The sequence below is a fragment of the Lithobates pipiens genome, unplaced genomic scaffold (genome assembly GCF_037356315.1).
Source record: "Lithobates pipiens isolate NorthernLeopardFrog02 unplaced genomic scaffold, aLitPip1_a1.2 Scaffold_23, whole genome shotgun sequence".
Lineage (NCBI taxonomy): Eukaryota > Metazoa > Chordata > Amphibia > Anura > Ranidae > Lithobates > Lithobates pipiens.
In genome coordinates, this window is record NW_027507785.1 from 154,084,416 (window position 1) to 154,108,980 (window position 24,565).

At 45.1% G+C, this 24,565-nt stretch overlaps 1 protein-coding gene across 1 annotated transcript in view; it reads left to right on the forward strand.

Moving 5' to 3' along the window:
- The window catches only part of SHLD2 (shieldin complex subunit 2), a 34,735-nt gene extending 14,933 nt beyond the window's left edge, over positions 1 to 19,802 (forward strand). Inside the window, exon 2 of the mRNA XM_077452499.1 lies at positions 16,622 to 19,802. Within this exon, the coding sequence (XP_077308625.1) occupies positions 16,622 to 18,244 (1,623 nt within the window). The 3' untranslated portion in view covers positions 18,245 to 19,802. The remainder of the gene's footprint in view (positions 1 to 16,621) is intronic.
- Positions 19,803 to 24,565: the final 4,763 nt, after the last annotated feature.

Below are 24,565 nucleotides of genomic sequence, written 5' to 3' on the forward strand. Positions count from 1 at the left end.
ATCATCTACTATAGAGTCTGAAAGGCATATGTTTCTTGGTGCGGATCTAGGGTTTGGCACCCCAGGAAATATGTTTTAGCTAGAATTCTTGAATTCCTACAGATGGGATTAGAGATTAATCTGGCCTTGAATACCATCAAGGGCCAGATCTCGGCCTTGTCGGTGTTCTTTCAGCGGCCTTTAGCTTCTCACTCTTTAGTGCGTAGCTTTGTGCAGGGAGTAACACTGATCAGGACACCCCGAAATCCTTTGGGATTTGAACTTGGTCCTGTCAGCTTTACAAAAGCAGAAACGTTTTTGAACTAGCGGCCCTTGTAAGGAGCCATATCTGATTATGCATAAGGATAAGGTGGTTTTACGCCCTCATCCTGAATTCCTGCCAAAGGTAGTGACAGGGTTTCACTTAAACCAAGATATTATTCTTCGCAGAGCCTCAATCTAGGGAAGAGAGGTTGCTACATTCACTGGATGTAGTAAGGTCGGTCAGAGTGTATTTAACCACCTCAATACAGGACACTTAAACCCCCTTCCTTCCCAGACCAATTTTCAGCTTTCAGTGCTCTCTCTCACTTTGAATGACAATTACTCAGTCATGCTACACTGTAACCAAATGAATTTTTTTATCATTTTGTTCACACAAATAGAGCTTTCTTTTGGTGGTATTTATTCACCACTTCATTTATTTTTTGTAATATAAGCGAAAAAAGAGCAAATATTTTGAAAAAAAAACTACATTTTCTACTTTCTCTTTTAAAAGAAACCAAAAAAATCTAATTTTGGGGAAAATTTAGGCCAAAATGTATTCTACTACATGTCTTTGGTAAAAAAAATCCTGATAAGTGTATGATCATTGGTTTGTGTGAAAGTTATAGAGCCTACAAGCCATGCTATGCATTATTGAAAATGTATCAATCCTAATGCACTGATGGCCTATCTCAGTTCTTGAGGCCCTAAAATGTCAGGACAGTACAATAACCCCCCCCAAAGACCCCTTTTTGGAAAGAAGACAGTCTGCGGTAATTAGTAAGAGGCGTAGTGAATTTTTTGAAGTTGCAATTTTTCCCCTACAATGCTTTGGAAAATTAAGAAATATATATATTTTTTTTTTCACTAAATTATCATATTTACAAGTTATTTCTCACACATGGTGCAGGCATAATTGCAATTACACCCCAAAATACATTCTGCTATTCATCCTGAGTATGGAGATACCCCATGTGTCAGACTTTTCCACAGCCTGGCCACATACAGAGGCCCAACATCCATGTAGCACCATCAGGCGTTCTAAAGGCATAAATTAACCACTTAAGGACCGCCGTATTGCCATTATACGTCATCACAATGGCACAGGCAGGCACAAGCACGTAGATGTACGTGCCTGCCTTCCAGCGGGTGGGGGGTCCGATCGGACCCCCTCCCGCTGGATACGGCGGTCCGTTTCCCTCCGGCAGCGATCCGTGATGAGGGGATGGCTGTTGGTTTCTGGCCACCCCCTCTGGATCGCTCCTGGCCAATGACGAACTTCCTCCCACTGTGTATTGTTTACACAGGAAGGAGGAAGTGATGTCATTCTCCTCGGGGCGGGCTTTTTGACCGGACTACGAGGAGAAGACTAATAGTAAGTGTGCACCAACACTACACTGACATGTAGGTACACACAGGCACAAAATGTATGTATCCCCCCCGATTTTTCTGATCACTGCATTAGTGTCGCTAGGTAGCTAGTTATTTTTTTAGGTTCACCGCCAGGTTTTTATAGCGCTAGGTACCCCGATATACTACCCAATAATGGTTTTAACCCCCTGATTGCCCCTAGTTAACCCTTTCACCCCCTTTTGCCAGTGTCACTAGGCGATCGTTTTTCTGATCGCTGCATTAGTGTCGCTAGGTAGCTAGTTATTTTTTTAGGTTCACCGCCAGGTTTTTATAGAGTTGGGTACCCCCATATACTACCCGATAATGGTTTTAACCCCGATTCCCCCTAGTTAACCCTTTCACCAGCGATCACAGTATAAGTGTCACTGGTGACGCTGGTTAGCCAGTTAGTTATTTTAGGTTCCCCGTCAGGTTTTTATATAGCGCCAGGGACCCCCATATACTACCTAATAAAAATTTGAACCCCCTGATTGCCCCTAGTTAACCCTTTCACCACTGATCACCGTATAAGTGTTACGGGTGACTCTGGTTAGTTTGTTTTTTTATAGCATCAGGGCACCTACTATTTATTACCCAATAAAGGTTTAACCCCCTGATCACCCGGCGGGTGATATCAATTAGGTTTTAGGGTCAGGGTCTGCGTCACCCCAGGCAGCGCTAGGTTAGTGCCAGTACCGCTAACACCCACACGCAAAGCATAAACCTCCCGTAGTGGTATAGAATCTGAACAGATCAATATCTGATCTGATCAGATCTATACTAGCGTCCCCAGCAGTTTAGGGTTCCAAAAAAACGCATTGTTAGCGGGATCAGCCCAGATACCTGCTAGCACCTGCGTTTTGCCCCTCCGCCCAGCCCACCCAAGTGCAGTATCGATCGATCACTGTCACTTACAAAACACTAAACACATAACTGCAGCGATCGCAGAGTCAGGCCATCGCTAACAGTTTTTTTTGGTAGCATTTTATATTTAAATCCGGAAGGTAGTGCTTGGTTTTCGGGGTCCCGTACGTGGCTAGGCTCCCAAAAAGTCCTCCACATGTGGTATCCCCATACTCGGGAGAAGCAGCAGAATTTATTTTGGGGTGTAATTTGACTTATGCCCATAGCATGTGTGAGCAATATATCATTTAGTGACAACTTTGTGCAAAAAAAAAAAAAGTTTGTAATATTCCCGCAACTTGTGGCAAAATATAAAATATTCTATGGACTCAACATGCCTCTCAGTAAATAGCTTGGGGTGTCTACTTTCCAAAATGGGGTAATTTTGGGGGGTTTTGTGCTATTTTGGCATTTTATGGCCTTCGAAACTGTGATAGGTAGTGAGGAGTGTGAAATCAAAAATTTGCACCCTTAGAAATCCTGAAGGTGGTGATTGGTTTTCGGGGTGCCGTGCGCGACTAGACTCCCAAAAAGTCCCACATGTGGTATCCCCATACTTGGGAGAAGTAGTGGAATATATTTTGGGGTGCAATTCCACATATAACCATGGCATGTGTGAGCAATATATCATTTAGTGACAACTTTTTGTAAAAAAAAAAAATATTTTTTATTTTTTGTTATTATTCAATCCCTTGGGACCAAAAAAAAATATTCAATGGTCTCAACATGGCCCTCAGCAAATAGCTTGGGGTGTCTACTTTCCAAAATGGGGTCATTTGGGGGGGGTTTTGTGCCATCTTGGCATTTTATGGCCTTCAAAACTGTGATAGGTAGTGAGGAGTAAAATAAAAAATTTATGCCCTTAAAAATCCTGAAGGCGGTGCTTGGATTTCGGGGTCCCGTACGTGGCTAGGCTCCCAAAAAGTCCCACACATGTGGTATCCCTGTACTCAGGAGAAGCAGCAGAATGTATTTTGGGGTGTCATTTCACATATGCCCATAGCATGTGTGAGCAATATATCATTTAGTGACAACTTTGTGCAAAAAAAAAAAAAGTTTGTAATATTTCCGCAACTTGTGGCAAAATATAAAATATTCCATGGACTCAACATGCCTCTCAGTAAATAGCTTGGGGTGTCTACTTTCCAAAATGGGGTCATTTTGGGGGGTTTTGTGCTATTTTGGCATTTTATGGCCTTCGAAACTGTGATAGGTAGTGAGGGGTAAAATCAAAAATTTGCACCCTTAGAAATCCTGAAGGTGGTGATTAGTTTTCGGGGTGCCGTGCGCGACTAGACTACCAAAAAGTCCCACACGTGGTATCCCCGTACTCGGGAGAAGTAGCGGAATATATTTTGGGGTGCAATTCCACATATAACTATGGCATGTGTGAGCAATATATCATTTAGTGACAACTTTTTGTAAAATATTTTTTTTTTTTTTTTGTCCTTATTCAATCCCTTAGGACAAAAAAAAAAAAATATTCAATGGGCTCAATATACCCATCAGCAATTTCCTTGGGGTGTCTACTTTCCAAAATTGGGTCATTTGGGGGGGGTTTGTACTGCCCTGCCATTTTAGCACCTCAAGAAATGAGATAGGCAGTCATAAATTAAAAGCTGTGTAAATTCCAGTTTGTAGACGCTATAACTTTTGCGCAAAGCAAAAAATATACGCTTATTGACATTTTTTTTACTAAAGACGTGGCTGAATAAATTTTGCCCTCAATGTATGACTAAAATTTAGTTTATTCGATTTTTCTTATAACAAAAAGAAGAAAATATCTTTTTTTTTTCAAAATTTTCGCTCTTTTTCCATTTTTATATCGCAAAAAATAAAAATCGCAGAGGCAATCAAATACCATCAAAAGAAAGCTCTGTGGGAAGAAAAGGACGCAAATTTCGTTTGGGTGCAATATTGCATCACTGCGCAATTACCAGTTAAAGCAGTGCAGTGCGAAATTGGAAATAGACCTCTGGTCCTTAAGGTGTTTATTGGTCCGGGGCTGAAGTGGTTAACACATTTCAACACATGAAACACAATTTATTTCCTGAGTACCTATCACATTTTTGAAGGCCCTGGAGCACCAGGACAATGGAATTACCCACAAAGTGACCCAATTTTGGAAAGAAAACAACCCAATGTATATTCTGTGAGGCATAATGAGTCTTTTAAACATATAATTTCTTTCCACAAGTATTTGGAAAACGTGGAAAGAAAATGAAAACCTATTTTTTTTTCTCACAAAGTTGTCAATTTAGAAGATCTTTCTAACACATAACATGTACATAGCCAAAATGACACCCCAAAATACATTCTGCTACTCGTCCTGAGTACCCCATGTGTCAGACTTTTCCTTAGCCTGGCTACATACAGAAGCCCAACATACAAGTACCACCTTTCAGGCTTCTAACATATAGCATGTACACACCAAGAATTACACCCCAAAATATATTCTGCTGAGCAAAGGGTAAAAAAAGGCTCACCTGTGATTTTAGCAGGCAGGGACACCGTTCCAGAGCAGTCAAAGCATTTTCTAGACAGCCAAAGGAAATGTCCAGGAATTGTCCAGGCAGCAGACAGATATGGAAAATTATGAACATGGTTCAGTACAGTCCAAGGTTTAGCAGGCAGTTCAGGCATAGGCATGTCCAGTTCAGGTGGCAGGCACAGGCATGACCAGTTCAGGTGGCAGGCACAGGCATGACCAGTTCAGGTGGCAGGCAAAGGCAGGGCCAGTTCAGATGGCAGCAGGCAGCACTTTGTACATTGGGCCTTGGTCAGGTAAGACCCGAGGACAGGGGTAGAGGCTTCTTCCCACCCAAATCTCTACGAAGCCTCCGAGTCTCCAGACCCTAATCCGAGAAAACAAAAAACCTGGAGAAAAATGTTTTCTCCACTCGGAAAACTTTTTCTGGAGCCCCTCACATGTGAGACCCCTGTGCTGTACAGTGGCAGGGCAAATGATCAGTTCAGGAGGCAGGCAAAAAGCATGGTCATTTAACAGGCTGAGGTCAATTCACGTTGAAGGCAGAAATATGTTTGGCAGAGGCATAGTCATTTAACAGTCCGGGTCATACACAGAAATGGCAGAAAGTGGAAACTGGAAAGAAATCATCTTCACTTTACTAATAGTGTAGTGAAGTATGATAGCTTCCATAGCAAGTTCCAATGCAGAGGCCTGTCCGGGAGGGACAGTCTGGACAGTAGTATCGGGTGTCGCGGCGAATTCCTCTACTTGTACACACACTGCATTTTTTTGGGGGTTTGCGACCTGTTTGGGTAGGAGGGAGGATGTCCGGAAAGTGCCTTTCATGGAGTCTGGCTACTGCATCAGAGCGAATTAGTTGAGGGGGTTGGCCATGGGGATAGACAAGGGCTGTGATAACATCTTCTTGGAATCTTGGATAGGTCAGGGAACTTTGGGTGCTCTTAGAAAAAATAATATATGAATTGAACATGGCCAGTTGCATCAAATAAACGGCGACTTTCTTGTACCAAAACAGTGATCTCCTGGTGGCCAAGTAGGGCTGCATCATCTGGTCATTCATATCCACCCCCCCCCCCCCCCATGTATAAGTTATACTAGTGGATACATTTTGGCTTCTGGATGGGGCCTTTTCTTCTTTGCAGTTCCAGCAAGGTGTCATTGTGTATTGTGGAAAGGATGTAGACATCTCTTTTTTTTTTTTTTTTTTTAATCTCTCCACTTCACCGATAGTACCTCGTCAGTCCGCATACTGGCCATTTCACCCTGTTTTAATTTCTTGGTGACCAATATCTGTGGGAAGCCTTTGCGGTTGGTCCGTGCTGTCCCACAGGCCACAGTCTGCTTTAGGTATAGATGGCGGAAAAGTGGTAGACTTGTGTAGAAATTGTCTACATATAGGTGGTAACCTTTCCCAAGCAATGGTTGGATCAGCTGCCAGACAATTTTTCCACTTGTTCCCATGTAGGTAGGGCATCCAGGGGGGTTTAGCTGTCGGTCTTTACCCTCATAAATTATGAAGTCCTATGTGTAACATGTTGCCCTGTCACACGCCTTATAAAATTTTACCCCACGCCTGCCTCTTTTACTGGGCATGTATTGTTGTATTCCGACTCACCCAGTGAAGTGTAATAGGGATTCATCCACACAAATATTATTATCAGGGGTAAACATCTGTTTGAAACTGGCGGAAAAAAAATTGATATGGGGCCGAATTTTGAATAATTTATCATAACTGGGATGATTTCGAGGGAGGCATTGGGCATTGTTATTGAAATGTAAAAATCTCATGATCATCTCATAATGGTTTCTGGGCATAATTGATGAATAGACCGGCATGTGGTGGATAGGTTGGGTAGACCAGTAGGAATGGACTTCATTTTTTTTGCTAGCCCCATGTTGAGGGTTAGGCCAAGGAAAATTTGAAATTCTTCCACGGTGAGGGGTTTCCAAAAAAGAGGACGGGCATAGGAAGAACTTGGATTGTTGGCTATATGTTGGCTGGCATATAGATTACATTGCTCCACAATGTCGGTTAGGAGATCATTGGTAAAAAATAAATGAAAATAATAAAGTGTGGTTAAATTTTCCGTCTGTATCTGAGGGTCTGGCTGGGATGTAAAAAGGGGAATAACAGGTTCTACTGACGTATCGGGCAGCCATGTTGGATACAGCAGAACATCTGGAAGGCTAGTATGGGCACTGCCTCGTTGATGGGATGCTCCGTTGCTAGTATCTGGCCTATCTTCAAGGAAGGTTGCAGAACTGCTGGTAGATGCCTGCCTATCCCGGAGTGCTGCGCTGCTGGTGGATGCCTGCATATCATCCTGGAGTGGTGCGCTGCTGTTTGATGTCTGCGCCTGCTCATTTCTCCCGTTTCTCCTTGTTTAGGATTCTATCTTCCTCTGTTTCAATCTCAGAGCCACTGCTTTCCACTGGCTCATAATCGCTATCCGAGTCTGACGGAGAGAGTTCCCCGCTACTCTCGTCCGACATACTCTGGAGCATCTGGAAAGCCTCCTCTGCGCTGTACGAACTTTTAGTCATGATGGCGGGCGGGAGATGTCAGATGGCGGGCGTCAGATGCGCCTGGTGATGGCGGGGCGTCAGATGCGCCTGGTGATGGCGGGGCGTCAGATGCGCCTGGTGATGGCGGGGCGTCAGATGCGCCTGGTGATGGCGGGGCGTCAGGTGCGCCTGGTGATGGCGGGGCAGGTGCGCCTGGTGATGGCGGGGCAGGTGCGCCTGGTGATGGCGGGTGGCTGATGGCGGGCTGATGTGCCCGCTGTTCTGTATGACAGGTGTTTTTGGGGACACTAGCTGGGAGATCAGTGGGTAAACAGCAGACAAACAGCTATAAACTCACTGATCTTCCTGGCTGAAGCAGATTTCTCTTCCTCTCCTCACTGACAGGTTCTGTGTGAGGAGAGGAAGAGATGAGAGCAGTTACAACTGCTCTCTATTTACATTACATGACGACTGTGATTGGACACAGTCGTCATGTGATCAGGAGGGCCAATCACATGGCCCTCCTCTTGTAATCTGCTCTCCAGTCTCCGGGGGTCTCAGGCAGATCGGGATCGCGCCGCTGCGCGGGCACGTGGCGGCGCGATCACCGGTTATCTGCCACCCATCCCCCTTTGTTTACGTTACGATGGCTGTGATTAGACACAGCCATTGTGCGGATCAGGAGGGCAAATTACATTGCCCTCCTGCCGATCCGAGATGCGGCGTGTGCGGGGGACACGCGCGCATCGGGATCGCGCAGCTGCACAGGAGCGCGCCCGCGCGATCCTGCTACTTTGACAGGACATTCAGGAACGTCCTGTCAGGAGTAGAGAGCTCCCACCCGGCCGTTTATATGCAGTGGCCGGGTGGGAAGTGGTTAAAGGTGACCGCTCAGGTTCGTAAGACAGATATTTTGTTTATTCTGCCGGATGGTCCAAAGAGGACAGGCAGCATCTAGATCCACTATTGCCAAGTGGATTTGTCAAGTCATTGTGCAGGCTTATGGTTTAAAGAGGAAGATTCCTTATTTTTTCATATTAAGGCACACTCTACCAGTGCGATTAGTACCTCCTGGGCGGTGCATCATCCGGCCTCTGCGGCTCAGATCTGTAAAACCGCGACATGGTCTTCAGTTCATACATTTACCAGATTTTATCAAATCGTTGTTAAGGGTCAGGAGGATTCTGCCTTTGGGCGCACCGTGCGGCTGCAGTACAAGTCCTCTGACTTCCTTTTTTGTTGTCCCCCCCCCCCCCCCCTTCAGTTGCGATTGCTATGAGACATCCCACGTAGTAAGTACTATGGCTCTGTGTCCCCTGATGTAAGAAAAGAAAATACGATTTTTAAAATGGTTTACCTGTGAAATCCTTTTCTTTGATGTACATCAGGGGACACCAGAGGTCCCTCTCTTCTTATACACTTTGATTGCTTGGCTACAAAACTGAGGACTCCCAGTAGTGGGAGGGGTTATATGGGGGAAGTTCACACCTTAAGGGGCGTGCCAGTGTCCAGTACCTGATACGCCGATATAACCCACGTAATAAGTACTACGGCTCTGTGTCCCCTGATGTACATCAAAGCAAAGGATTTTATAGGTAAGCCGTTTTAAAAATCCTATTTTTATAACATTCGATCACTTCAAGGAACAACTGAAGGGTCACCATTTACAGATCCGGTCCGACAACGTTTCTGCAGTTACTTTACGTAAACAAGCAAGGGGGAACAAAGAGTGGAACTTTGTGGTCCCTGGCAGAGGGGATCCTAAATTGAGCAGGAAAAATGCGTTCTTTCCCTTTTAGGTAAAAGCAGAACTCAATCAAGTAGCCGACTATCTCAGCAGGGGGAGCTTGAGAGAAGGTGACTGGGAAGTGTTCAAGATAATTACACAAAAATTGGGGGTTCCACAAGTGGACCTATCCACATCAAAAGAAAACCCGAAAGTCAGACCCTTCTACTTTTTTTCAAGGATGGAGCATTCAGGGTGGACGCTGTAGCGCAGAAATGGAGGTTCACCAAGTGTTACGCCTCCCCCCCCCCCCCCCCTCAGTACTCATACCAGTGGTACTAAGAAAGCTCAGAACAGAGTGTACCTCAATGATTTTTATTTCACCACACTAGCCCAGAGCTAGCCTCACTGTCCCAAGGGGAGTCCTGAGACTGTACTGGGTCAGGCGGTGTGTCTTGGGGAGCAGTGGACGAGCCACTCACCATAGCTGCTTGGTGTGTGTGTGTGTGTGGCTGAGGTGGATGGCTGCAGCAGCATGTCCTGCTTCTCTGCCTGTGTCCTGGCGCCATCTTGCCAGCGATGCCGGGCTAGTTGTCCCGATGACGCTGTTGTGGGTGGCCTGTATTTTACCATAGATGCCAGCCTGGATTGTTCCTACACCCGTGGGGAATAGCTAGAAGCCAGTTTGGAGCAAAACGGGCTCAGGATGCCTGTAGGATGCCTTTCAGGAGCCGGAGCTGTTGCTTCACACGTCTGCTCGCTCTGCCATCCGGACACGCCCCCAAAATGTAATTAAAGAATAAATTCACCTTTTGAAAAAAAAAAAATGCACATTTTTTTGCAAGTAAAAATGCATTAATTTTTTTAAAGAAACCAAACCTGCAGACCACTGCACTTGCGGTCAGCAAATCATGGGTGCAATGCCAGGCTCCTGCAAAATCTCAGGATAGCTGTCTGTCCATACCTCAGATATGGGTAGGCAGTTATGTGAGAGCAGGAAATTTCTATGAAAACTACAAGCTGTTGGTCGCAATGGCTGACAGTACTTGTAGTGCACTCATTCACACAAAACTGTAAATGAATGATGCGGCCACGTGGGCGACGCTCCCGTTGGCCATGCTGTTTTCAAATTATGACAGCGGGTGCGGGGCCTAAATATGTGTGTAACATTGCAGAAAGATGAACTTGGCCTTTAACCACTTTCAGACCGGACCATTTTGCTGGTCAATGACCAGAGGTCTTTTTACAATTTGGCACTGCGCTGCTTTAACTGGTAATTGCGTGGTCATGCAATGTTGTACCCAAACAAAATTTGCGTCCTTTTCTTCCCACAAATAGAGCTTTTTTTTGATGGTATTTGATTGCCTCTGCGATTTTTAATTTTTTGCGATATAAACGTAAAAAGACCGCAAATTTTGAAAAAAAAAAAATATATTTTCTACTTTTTGTTATTAGAAAAATCCAATAAACTCAATTTTAGTCATACATTTAGGCCAAAATGTATTCAGCCACATGTCTTTGGTAAAAAAAAAGTCAATAACTGTATATTTATTGGTTTGCGTAAAAGTTGTCACATCTACAAACTAAGGTACGTTTTCTGGAATTTACGCAGCTTTTAGTTTACGACTGCCTATCTCATTTCTTGAGGTGCTAAAATGGCAGGGCAGTACAAAACCCTCCCAAATGACCCCATTTTGGAAAGTAGACCCCCTAAGGAAATTGATAAGAGGCATGTTGAGCCCATTGAATATTTTTTTTTTTTTGCCTCAAGCGATTGAATAATGAATTTTTTACACAAAGTTGTCACTAAATGATATATTGCTCACACATGCTATGGGCATATGTGAAATGACACCCCAAAATAAATTCTGCTGCTTCTCCTGAGTACGGGGATACCACATGTGTGGGATTTTTTGGGAGCCTAGCCGCGTACGGGGCCCCGAAAGCCAAGAACCGCCTTCAGGTTTTCTAAGGGCGTAAATATTTGACTTCACTCCTCACTACCTATTACAGTTTTGAAGGCCATAAAATGCCAAGATGGCACAAACCCCCCCCCCCCCCCCCCCCCAAATGACCCCATTTTGGAAAGTAGACACCCCTACATTTAGGGGTACACTAGTGAGACTCACAGGTAAAAAAGCACCTAGGCTGTCGGCGACTGTATCAAAACGCTACAAGAAAAACTGTTAGCGATCGCAGGGATCAGGCCTGACTCTGCGAACGCTGCAGTTATGCGTGTTGTGTTTTGTAAGTGACAGTGATCGATCGATACTGCACTTGGGTGGGCTGGTCTGGGCTTGGCGGAGGGGCTAAACGCAGGTGCTAGCAGGTATCTGGGCTGATCCCGCTAACAATGCGTTTTGGGAAACCTAAACTGCTGGCGACGCTAATATAGATCTGATCAGATACTATATTACTAAGGGAGGTGTATGCTTTGTGCGTGGGTGTTAGCGGTACTGGCACTAACCTGACGCTGCCTGGGGCGACGCAGACCTTATCTGACCCTCAAACTTATATCACCCGCCGGGTGATCAGGGGGTTAAGCCTTTATTAGGTAATAAATGGCGGGTGCCCTGAAACTATAAAACAATAACTAACCAACCAGCGTCACCTGTAACAGTTATATGGTGATCACTGGTGAAAGGGTTAACTAGGGGGCAATCAGGGGGCTTTATGCGGTAGTATATGGGGGTCCCTGGCGCTATAAAAAGCTGCGGCGAACCTAAATACCTACCTGCCTAACTAGCGTCACCTGTGACACTAATACAGCGATCAGAAAAACGATTGCTTATTAGACTGGGTTCACACTGGAGCGATGCGGGAACGCCACGAATTCGCGGCGGGTTCCCGCATCGCATGCCTCCCGGCGGCAGTTCACACTGCCCTATGCAAACTGCTGGGAGTGTCAGTGAAATGTTAATGACACCCCCAGATAAGTTCGCATATCGCAGTGCGATCTGCAAACTCGGATCGCATGGTGTGAACACCCATGCGATCCGATTCTGCTGCGGACCAAAAAAAGGGTCCCGTGCGAGTTTGCGGCGGGTGCGACGCGAATTTAGCCATACTATCTGTATAGCTGAACTCGAATCGCACAGAGATCGGATGTGATTTGCACTGCAGTGCGGTGCAAATCACATCCGTTCTCATAAACCGCTGCAATGTGAACGCAGCCTTAGTGACACTGGCGACGGGGGGTGATCACGGGGTTAAACCTTTATTGGGGGGGTTAGGGGGGTACCTTAGAACTAAAGGGGGCTAACCCTAACTGCCCTAACAGTTATTACAGTCACAAATGACACCCGCCGGGTGATCAGGGGGTTAAACCTTTATTAGGTAATAAATGGCGGGTGCCCTGAAACTATAAAAAAATAACTAACCAACCAGCGTCACCTGTAACAGTTATATGGTGATCACTGGTGAAAGGGTTAACTAGGGGGCAATCAGGGGGCTTTATGCGGTAGTATATGGGGGTCCCTGGCGCTATAAAAAGCTGCGGCGAACCTAAATACCTACCTGCCTAACTAGCGTCACCTGTGACACTAATACAGCGACAGCGATCAGAAAAATGATCGCTTATTAGGCTGGGTTCACACTGGAGCGATGCAGGAACGCCACGAATCCGCGGCGGGTTCCCGCATCGCATGCCTCCCAGGGGCAGTTCACACTGCCCTATACGAACTGCTGGGAGTGTCAGTGAAATGTTAATGACACCCCCAGATCAGTTCGCATATCGCAGTGCTATCTGCAAACTCGGATCGCATGGTGTGAACACCCATGCGATGCGATTCTGCTGCGGACCAAAAAAAGGGTCCCATGCGAGTTTGCGGCGGGTGCGACGCGAATTCAGCCATACTATCTGTATGGCTGAACTCTAATTGCACAGAGATCGGATGTGATTTGCACTGCAGTGCGGTGCGAATCACATCCGTTCTCATAAACCGCTGCAATGTGAACCCAGCCTTGGTGACACTGGCGACGGGGGTGATCACGGGGTTAAACCTTTATTGGGGGGGTTAGGGGGGGTACCTTAGAACTAAAGGGGGCTAACCTTAACTGCCCTAACAGTTATTACAGTCACAAATGACACCAATGCAAAAAAAAAATGCAATTGGTGTCACTGTGACTGGGGGGGCAGGGTGAAGGGGGGGTGTGAGTGTGCCTGGCATGTTCTACTGTGTAGTGTCGTGTTGGTGCAACTCACTGATCCTCTCTCCTCGGTGCCGGAACGAAAAATACCGACACGGAGGAGAGATTACATCACTTCCTCTGCCTGTGTTTACATTACAGGAGAGGAAGTGATGTCACGCCTCACTTCCATTCGTCAGGAGCGATCGCGAGGGGGTGGCCATGAACGAATGGCCGCCCCCTCATCCCGGATCGCTCCTGTACGGATACCGACCGCCGCTGGCACCAGGGGGGGCCCGATCGGGCCCCCCACCCGCGGGAAGGCAGGGACGTATATATACGCCCATATGCCTGCCCGTGCCATTCTGTCGACGTATATCGTCGTGCGGCGGTCGGCAAGTGGTTAATAAGTAACTCGCCGTTACAGAGGTAGTGACAACTCTAAAAATTGCTCATGGTTTGGTTTAGTTGCAGCAATTGGTAACTGGTTGTTGCACTCTGAAGGCATGCAACATGGTTTCAGTGGAGGAAATAGAAGGCTTTTTCTAGAAATGTACTAGCCATCCAAAAGACCTGATACTTCTGCTGGATGCTGCCATCTTGGATGTAATGTTGGCAACCAGAGCAGATGCTGATGCTCTGTAGGATTCCCCTTTGGTCCTCCCCTGACAGTTAGTTGCATTAAGGAATATATAAAAAGGGAAGGGGCAGAGATGTTGGGCCAGCACAGAAATGTAGACATCCAAATGACCTGAGAATTCTGGTGGACACTCATCGGGGTGTGGTGGCTGCAGCCCCAGTAGTGCTCGACACTCAAGTGACATTCTGTAGCATTCCTCTTTGCTCTTTCCCTGGCAGCTACATTAAATAAAGTATAGGGAGTGAAGGAGCAGAGATGCTTGGCCAGCACAGAAAGTGATTAGATACTTCTAGAGGAGGAGAGGGCTATGCTAGGAAATTGGCTAGTCAAATTTTGTAGCAACTTCAAAAGCATATAGCACATGAATAAAAAAGTAATTTATAGAAGGGAAAAACACTGCAAGTAAGGCCCTTTTCATATGGCGCGGACCCAGTTTTGATCAGCATGGGAGCTCCATGTCCATTCCGGTTCATAAGAGCGGGCCTGGACAGAGTACACACTGCTGTATAGGCGATTGGGTGTAAACAAACTCCACTCTCCTTTTACACTCAGCTACCTCTGATCCTATTTACCTAGACAGAGAAGGATTAATCCCCTTCCATTTTTAACAGAGTGGACCGGATCGGCGGTAGGCTGGTGTAAACAGACACAAGTCTGTTTACACCTCCCGGTCCATAGGGGTGAATGGACTATCCGATCAGGTCAGCCAAAAAAAACTGATGGCAGACTTGATCGGAACGGTAGTGTGAGAGCAGCCTATACATTTAAAATGCTTTATTTCTCTCTGCTTTTACCTGCATTATTTTGATCTCTTTAACAACTTCAGCCCTGGAAGATTTTACCCCTTCCTGACCAGAGCACTTTTTACAATTTTTTTTTGTGTAAAAAAAACTAAAAAAAAACTTCTGGAAAAAAATGAACCGTTCAAAAGACTCATTATGCCTCAAAGATTATACTTTGGAGTGTTCCTTTCCAAAATGGGGTAATTTTTTGGGCAATTCCATTGTTCTGGTTCTCCAGGGCCTTCAAAAGTGTAATAGGTGGTTGTGAAATGAGATGTCATTTTTGCTCGTAGAACGCCTGAAGGTGCTAATTCAATGCTCTCTGTATGTGGCCAGGTTGTGTAAAAGTCTCACACATGTGGTATCGCCATACTCGGGAAGAGTAGCAGAATGTATTTTGGGGTGTAATTCTATGCATATGCTGTGTGTGAGACATAACCTGATAATATGATAATTTTGTAAAAAAAATAAAATAAAAAAACTTACTCACCATGCTACTTAAGACCTTGGAATGTCTACTTTCTAAAGGGGTCATTTGGGGGGTATTTGTATCGTAATAATATACACCTAAAATAATCATTAATTTGGGTTATTTTTACCAAAGATATGTAGCAGTATACATTTTGACCAAAATTTATGAAGAAAAATTACTAATTTGCAAAATTGTATGACAGAAACAAACAGGCATTTTTTTTCCCCCCAAAATTTAAGGTTTTTTTTTTTATCGCACAAAAAATAACCTACTAGTGATTACCACTAAAAGAAAGCTCTATTTGTGGAAAAAAGGACGCAAGTTTCATATGGGTACAGTGTTCATTACTGAGTAATTGTCATTCAAACTGTGAGCACTGAAAGCTGGAAATTGGTCTGGACAGGAAGGGGGTGTAAGTGCACTGTATTGAGGTGCTTAACTGACAATTGCGTGGTCATGCAATGCTGTACCCATATAAAATTTGCATCCTTTTTTTCCCACAAATAGAGCGTTCTTTTGGTGGTATTTGAGCACCCGTGTGTTTTTTGTGCTATAAACAAAAACGGTTTTGAAAAAAAATATATATATATTTTTTTTACTTTTTGCTATAATAAATATCCCCAAAATTAAAAAAAATCAGTTTAGGCCAATATCAATTCTTCTACATATTTAGGTAAAAAATCACAAAAAGCGTATATAGATTGGTTTGCACAAAAGTAATGGCCTCTACAAACTATGGGAAAGATTTATGGCATTTCTATTATTTATTTATTTTTTTACTAGTAATGGTGGTGATCTGTGATTTTTAGCGACATTGCGAGAGCTAAATCGGACACTTTTGACACATTTTTGGTACCATTGACATTTATACAGCGATCAGTGCTATAAATATGCACCGAATACAGTGTTAATGTCACTGGTAGGGAAGGGGTTAATACTAGGGGGCCATCAAAGGGTTATATGTGTGTTCCCTAGATGTGTTCTAACTGTATGGGGATGGAACTGACTGGGGGAGGAGACATATTGTTTCTACTTGGTAGGAACAAACAATATGTCTCCTCTCCCCTGAAAGAACAGAGATTTGTGTGTTTATACACAAATCCCTGTGCTGGCTCTCGTGCACATAATCGCACGTGGCCAGTGGTGATTACAAAACCCAGCCCCATGCATTGGGTCCCCTGCCGTGCAAGGGACGGATGTACCCATACGGGGTTTTGCCCAGGAGAACCGTCGTGCCACTGTATAAGTACGTGAGCTGGTCGGGAACCAGTTAAGCTGTCTAGAACTTTTTGGTCAAACCTCTGCTTCTTAACTTAATAAGCATTCTTTTATTTTCCAGAATTCCAAAACATGTCAAATGAGAGAGATAGAAAAATTCCCCTTTCCCAGCTTTACTGGACTAAATATTGATCCTATTGAGAATGCCAGCTGTAAAAGGAAAACAACATCAATGGACACTTTGTATTTGACCACTTCAAGTGATCAAATATCTAAAAAACCAAAACACACTGGTTCTTTGATACAACATGTGAGTAAAGAAAGTGATAACCAGAGACCTCAACCTGCTCCTACACTTCTAAAGAATTGCTGTGACAAAAACAAGGAATACAATATATTGGCTGTTGTACTTCAGCCCTGTCATGTTAAGGAAATCCAGGCCAAAAGCAGACCAAACTCAGGTTCATTTCCCTTGGCAACCATCGTTGTTCTGGACCAATCAGGAGTCAAATGTAAAATTCTTATGTGGAGGACTGCTGCTTTTTGGAGTTTGGCCTTATTGCCTGGTGATATCATAATGCTAAAAAAATTGACAGTGTGCAAAGATAAGTGGAGCAAGGAAACCTTCCTTCAATCTACATTTAATAGTAGTTTTTTTAATTTAGGAAACTGCTCGCTTCTTACCACAGATCAATATAAAAATGTTGTGGAATATTTGGCTCTGCAGGAGTTGCTGTGCTATATATCAACCGAACATTGCTACTTACAAGATCTCCCTTCTCGTCCTCCTCAGCAACTTGATTGCACACAGCATGCAAGACTTTCTAAGCTTCATCCAGAAGTGTTAGTACATTCAATATTGAAAGTCGTTAGCATATCCATTCTAAAGGAGTGCACATATAATTTCTATGGGTTGGAGCAAAATAAAGTAATTTTGACTGTAGAAGAAGCCAAAGGGCAAATCGGCACATTAATTTTGTGGGGAAAAAGTGTCTCCTGGTGTGAGCAGATCCGCATGAAAAGAGATTGCATCTGGGTATTTAAATATTTATTTTGCAAAAAGAGTTTAATTTCAGGAGATGTAGAGTTACATACAACACCATGGTCATCCTGTGAATGCTTATTTGATGATGACAAAAGAGCTTTAGATTTTCAAAAGAGATATGAAAATGTATCCTCTCCAAAGCTATTGAGTCTAAGGACTGTCCTTGAAGGTAAATATTCAGGTAACTTTCAGATTAAAGTCAGCATTTCTGAATTCAAGTTTCATGTTCCAGGCAATCAAAACATTTGTGTGAACAAGCAAACTTCCATAACCAAGATTCTGAGTTCACTGCCTTCGGTTATATACTCAGGCTGTGGAAATTGCAGAAAAGAACTAAGAATAGACTGTAATAATGTGTATGAGCAGTGTTCATTTTGTTTATCTTTTGCCCAGATTAGACTTTTCTACAGGCCGGTCTTGATGACTGTCAGGAATGAGGGAGATGAGCTTTTTGTTCATGTACCATCAGATGTTCTTGAGAAAATCTTCTTAAATATTTCCCCGAATTTATTGCACAAACTTGTTTTTGAATCATCAAATGTAACACATGGAGCCATAGTTGCAGATACTTGCCACTCCCTTTTGGCAGATAACAGCGAATCCTATTTGCTTTCAATAAAAAGTCATTTTTCACTTGATGAAAATAGTGTACCGCTTGAGCAGGAGTTTCATGTACTATCTTTCCTTGTAAACATTTGAAAGGTAACTTCTTCAGTTTATTTTTTTATTTTTTTTTGATGGTTGTTTAACTACTTAAGCCCCGGACCAATTTGCAGGCAAAGGACCAGGCCCCTTTTTGCGATTCGCCACTGCGTTGATTTTAACTGACAATTGCGCGGTCGTGCAACATGGCTCCCAAACAAAATTGTCCTTTTTTTCCCACAAATAGAGCTTTCTTTTGGTGGTATTTGATCACCTCTGCGGTTTTTATTTTTTGCGCTATAAACAAAAATAGAGCGACAATTTTGAAAAAAATGCAATATTTTTTACTTTTTGCTATAATAAATATCCCCAAAAAATATATAAACTTTTTTTCCTCCATTTAGGCCGATACGTATTCTTCTACATATTTTTGGTATAAAAAAAAAAAACACCCGCAATTGGCGATTATTGGTTTGGGCAAAAGTTGTAGCGTTTACAAAATAGGGGATAGTTTTATAAAGAAAAATTTTTTTTTACTAGTAATGGTGGCGATCAGCGTTTATTTATTTTTTTATTTGTGACTGTGACATTATGGCGGACACCGGATATTTTTGACACATTTTTAGGACCATTGTCATTTATACAGCAATCAGTGCTATTTAAATGCACTAATTCCTGTGTAAATGGCACTGAAGGAGTTAACCACTAGGGGGCAGTATAGGTGTTATATATGATGTTGTGTTTTTTTTTTTTATTGTAGGGGGAGTGGCCTGGCATGTGACATCACTGATCGTCCTTCCCTATAAAAGGGAACAGACGATCGGTGACAGCCACACTAGGAAGCATGGGGAGAGGTTTGTTTACACAGACCTCTCCTCGTTCTTCAGCTCTGTGCCCGCGATCGGGTCAATCAGGTCCGCTGGCCCTGCGGCCACGGTCAGGGACCTCAGAACCGGGTGGCGCGCTCCCGACCCATGGCTGGGTACTTAAAGAATCACGTACAGGTATGTGATTATGCCCAGCCGTGCCATTCTGCCGATTGTATATTGGCGTGAGGCGGTCCTTAAGCAGTTAATTTAATTAGGCTTGCACAACACTTTCTGCTGTTCCCAGTGGCAAATGAAAAGTGGAAGTGTTGGAACAGTGTAATGCAAATGTAATACCATGTATGTAAACATTCCATATTAAACCGTGTCAGTTAAAGTTCTATATTGAGTGGCATTTTAATGCTTCTCTGTAGATACACTACCTGTAGTGTTTGCAGTCCGCATGGTCCTTCAGGTGCATCGCTGTCCTCATGTGTCCAACCCTGTGACACTGTCATGGTTATGCAGTAATCTTCTTGTCTGCTTACCTCTCCTCATGGTCAGACTAAGAGGCCAGCCACTTCCACCTGGTGGTTTTTATAACCTCTCCTCTAAGCACCCCTGACCATTCTGAGTACTCCCTATTTATCGTGACCCTCTGAACTCGCCCTTGTAGCCAGTTTTCAATCCATGTACTCACCTTATGGTCTGTGCCAAGGGACCTTATTTTGTACAGTAAACATTTATGGGGAAGCCAGTTTTCTGTTTCAATACGTTTATTGAAAATTTGAATAAACAGAAATAAACAAGAGATTACAATCTGCTCCTTGAGTGCCCTCACAGGGGGCCACAAAACATGAATACAAAACCAAAGGGCAAACCATCACATTATACTTCTAATAAACACAAGAAAAGGAAGGGAAATGAGTAGGGGGTGATATCAAGACTGGTTCCAGTACCAAAAAACTTGTTCCCTTGTTGTTTCCGGAGGGTGAGCCCCTTTTCCCACTACCCCCGTCCACGGGTGGCAGCAGTATTTATTAGCAATGGGAGAGATTACAAAGGAGAGTAAAGAGATAGGGAACAGAAGAAGGAAGGGTAAAGAGAAGGGGAGGAAAGGTGGGGGGGAAGCTTGGGCGTGGACGCCCCGCCAAGAGAGATCAGACCAAGTCCAGGCATGCCGCTTGGAGCGCGGGGAACTCATAGGAGATCCACGGCTCCCAGATTTTTAGAAATTTTGCATGAGAATCATGGACAATACTGGACATACGTTCCTGAAGTAACATAGCAGTCATACGCGTCTTAACCCCTTGAAAATCTACCCGTTGTGACTTCCAGGCTTGGGCAATGGTCCGCTTGGCCGCTATAAATAGATAGGTAGCCAGCTTCTGTTGAGGGCCTCGCAAGCCAGGAACCGGGCAATGTAGGAGAGCTAGCTTAGCGTCCCTCCGGATCGTTGGGTGAAAGAGTGTCTGCAGCAAGCCAAAAACCTTAGACCAGAACCTCACCAACCTTGGGCAAGCCCACCATGTGTGCATACCATCACCTCGCTGTCCACAGTTGCGGAAGCATCTGTCAGTACTCCCAGGGAATGCCCGAGCTGTGCGGGCAGGTACCCAATACCATCGGAACATTACTTTATATGCGGCCTCTAGGGTATTTGTGTTGAATGAGCATTTGACGACCGTTTTCCAGGCCCTGTTCCAGTCCTCTGGGTCTACTGGGACCTGAAGGTCCTTTTCCCATTGAGTCATATAAGAGAGGGGTGCCAATGGTGGGCGACCATTCAGAGGCATAAATGGCCAAAATAAGGCCTGGGGACCCTGGGGCGTGATGGCATGTATGTTCAAAAAAAGTTTTTTTGGAAGGGATAGGTGGACATGCGGCGCAATGTTGCAATCCAGTGCTTTAATTGGATAAAGTGATGGTGCTCTGTAGCCGGCGCCCCTTGTGTTTCCCGAATACTCTCCCAGGAGGGGAATGAACGCGAGGAAAGAAAATTTTGGACTTGAGGGTAGCTATGCGAAGGCCACCAGGAGAATGCCTGGGACTCCACCAGACCCGGTGGGAAAAGAGGGTTATGGGTGATGGGGAGTAGGGGTAGGAAGGGGGACATCAGATTGTTGGAAGAGCGAACTGAGTCCCACACCTGCAGACCATGTAGCAGCATGGGGCTCAGGGAGGGAGGGCGCAGATTCCTGGGGAGCCAGAGAAGTGCCTGAAATGAACACGGGTCACAGCCAGGCACCCACAGAGGAACATCCGTGGTTGCATGAAGCATAGTCAACGGGGAGATCTGGGCCGCTGTGTAGTATTTAGAGATATTGGGGACCCCCAAGCCTCCCTGAAGCCTATGGGTATAAAGGATCGCTCTGGGTACCCTGGGGCATTTGCGCACCCATATAAATTGGAGGATCCTATTCTGCAGGAGTCGGAGGAAAAAAAGCAGGTACCCGGACAGGCAAAGTGCGAAAATAATAAAGGATTTTGGGAAAGGATCGTCATCTTCGCCGCTGAGATCCTCCCTACCCATGAGAGTGTGGGAAATTGCCAGGCTTGCATAAGGGTGGACACCATTCGCAACAGGGGATAATAATTGGCCGAGAAAAGGGAGTAAGATGGCCTCAATTTGACACCTAAATAGTCAATCGAGTGGGATGCCCAACGGTAAGGAAAATGGTCCTGAAGTCGCTGTACCAGTTCCAGAGGGAGGTTAACATTCAACGCTGTGGTTTTGGAAGGGTTAATTTGAAGACCGGAGAAGGCTGAAAATCGGTCTAATACTAATTGCAGGTTGGGCAGGGAGATGAGCGGGTTTGATATAGTCAAAAGGGCGTTGTCCGCAAATAGGTTTACTTTGTATTGAGTGCCCGCGTAAGGGATTCCCGAAATATCACTATTGGCCCTGATCGCCGCCGCCAGCGGCTCCAATGCCAGGATAAACAGTGCCGGATACAGGGGGCATCCCTGTCTAGTCCCCCGGAGTATCGGGAAAGGGTCAGAAAGGAAGCCCGCATATTTTACCGACGCCGACGGTGTGGAATAGAGGGCCTTGATCCAGTGCAGAAAATGTGGACCAAATCCCCATTTGGTTAGAACAAAATAAAGTTAGTCCCAGGAGAGCGAATCAAACGCTTTATAAATATCTAGGGAGAGCAAGAGTCCTGGTATTTTACGCTGACTAAGTATATGGAGGAGATGGACCACCTTTCGGACATTGTCCCCCGCCTGGTGACCGGGCACAAAGCCCACCTGATCCCTGTGAATGAGGGCCTGAAGATATCTGTTGACTCGCGTGCTCAGGACCTTTCCCAGAACCTTCAGGTCAACATTCAACAGGGAGATGGGACGAAAGGACTGCGGATCCATGGCTTCCTCAGGTGACTTAGGGATCATAGAGATATGGGCTTTCAGCGAGTCTGACGAGGGTCTCGCACCTTCCCGCCAAGCGTTGAAATACGACGTGAGATGGGGCGTGAGCAGGGATGCAAATGTTTTATAGTATAGACCAGTAAAGCCGTCCGGACCCGGGACCTTGGAGGGCTTAAGGGACTTTAGGGCTTGGGCAACCTCCATTTCAGTTGTAGGAGCATTCAAATTATCTCGTGCTGCCGAAGACAATATAGGAAGGTTAATCGATTGGAAGAATCGCTCAGCCTTGTCTCGGTTGAAGGCTGCCGGTCTATTATATAGGGATGAGAGGAAGGAGGCAAAGCCTGCCGCTACTTTAGATGGATTTGACGTAAATCCCCCTCCTGTCACCTGTAGTCGAACCGGCCTACCCGGACGTCCCACTGAATTAAGTTTCCTAGCCAACATAGGACCAGGTTTGTTCGAGCAACTGTAAAATTTATACTTGGACCAGCGCAGGGCCTTCTCCGCCTGAGCAGAGGCGAGCAAGTCCAACTCAGTGGCCAATTTGTCACGCGTCCGCCTATGGGTTACCGTAGGATGCGCCTTCCATGTCGCATCCGCCGCCTAACAAGGAGGTCAATTCCCGTATTCGCTGCTCCCTGGCACGCTTTGTACGGGAAGCGATCTGGATTAAATGTCCCCTGACCGTCGCCTTGTGGGCTTCCCACAAGGCAACTGGAGAATCGACTGAGCCTACATTTTCCACGAAATAAGTTTGGATATGTGTTTCTATCTGGGAGGATGTAGCTTGCGTACTCGGGAGGGATTTGTTAATCCGCCAGAGATAGGCAGGGCAGGAGAATCCCGCTAAGGAGATTCCGAAGATCAGGGGATCGTGATCTAACCATGGAGAGGCGGCAATAGCAATCTTATGTACCAATGGCAGGGAGCTAAGTTGCAGAAACACGTGGTCTATTCTACAAAAACTCTGGTGGGGGTTAGAGAAAAAGGTAAATTCCTGAGACAATGGATGTTGTTCGCGTCACACGTCCACCATGCCATATGCTTGAAAGAGATCATGCAATACTTGTTCTTGAGAGGCATCACGGGACGGAGGCACTTCCCTGAGACTACGCCTGTCCAAAGAGGAGTTAAAAACAGAGTTGGAGTCCCCCATCATAATCAGAAGGCCTTTTTGGTGCCTGGTGATCACTTGGAATAAATGGGAGAAAAACCTCTGCTGAAATGAATTAGGAGCATAGTATCCAACCAAAGTGACCTGGTCCCACAGGGTGCCCTGCAAGATCAAATATCTACCCGTAGGGTCCGCTATTTCCTTAGAACAGGTAAATTGGAGGTTACGCCGAAAGGCCATCAGCACCCCTCTGCTTCTCAGAGGCGGAGGCCGTAAAAAACACTGGATAATGGGGGGACAAATATTTGGGGGATGAGGATTGGGAGAACCTGGTTTCCTACAGACACACCACATTAATAGATTGAGATTTTAAATGGCGGAAGACCTTTGACCTCTTAATGGGGGAATTGAACCCATGGATGTTCTGCGAGAATATTTTCAACACATTCTGAGCCATCTGGGGGGTAAAGGAAGGTTCCTATAATTCTAACGTGGCCAACAAGGTACGTACCTACCCTGATCCCATGGCGAGGCAGTCCGAGCCCGAGTAGGGGAGTGGGAGGGAGGAGAACACAGAGGAGAAGAGAAAGAGAGAGAAAAGGAAACCCGGAGTGGACAAGTAAAACACATAAACACCACAATGGGTGGGCATGGCATCCTGCTACAGGACACTAAAGGAGGTGGCTCCACCACCAACTACAAGGCTAACAAATAGTAAAACATAACAGCATTAACAACAATACTACAATATTACTAGAGCATTATTACCTTATTACTCTATTACCGCCCCTGCACAGGACTATTAAAACTAGAACAAAAAAACAGGCGAGACGAGCTAAGCCCATCTCGTAGAACCGGGGAAGCCAGTTTTCAATCCATGTACCTGTCGTGGATGTTCCACCACACTCTTGTGCTAATAAGCGCCCTTCAATCTAATGATAAAATGTTCCTTTCGGTCATCTCTCCTGGTTCCCCATTCCACAGTAAACAGACCTTACCACGTTCTTACGTCCTCATCTCAGCATGGCTCGGTCAGCATCTCTAACTCACACTTGCCAGCATGGCCTTTTATTATCACAAAAG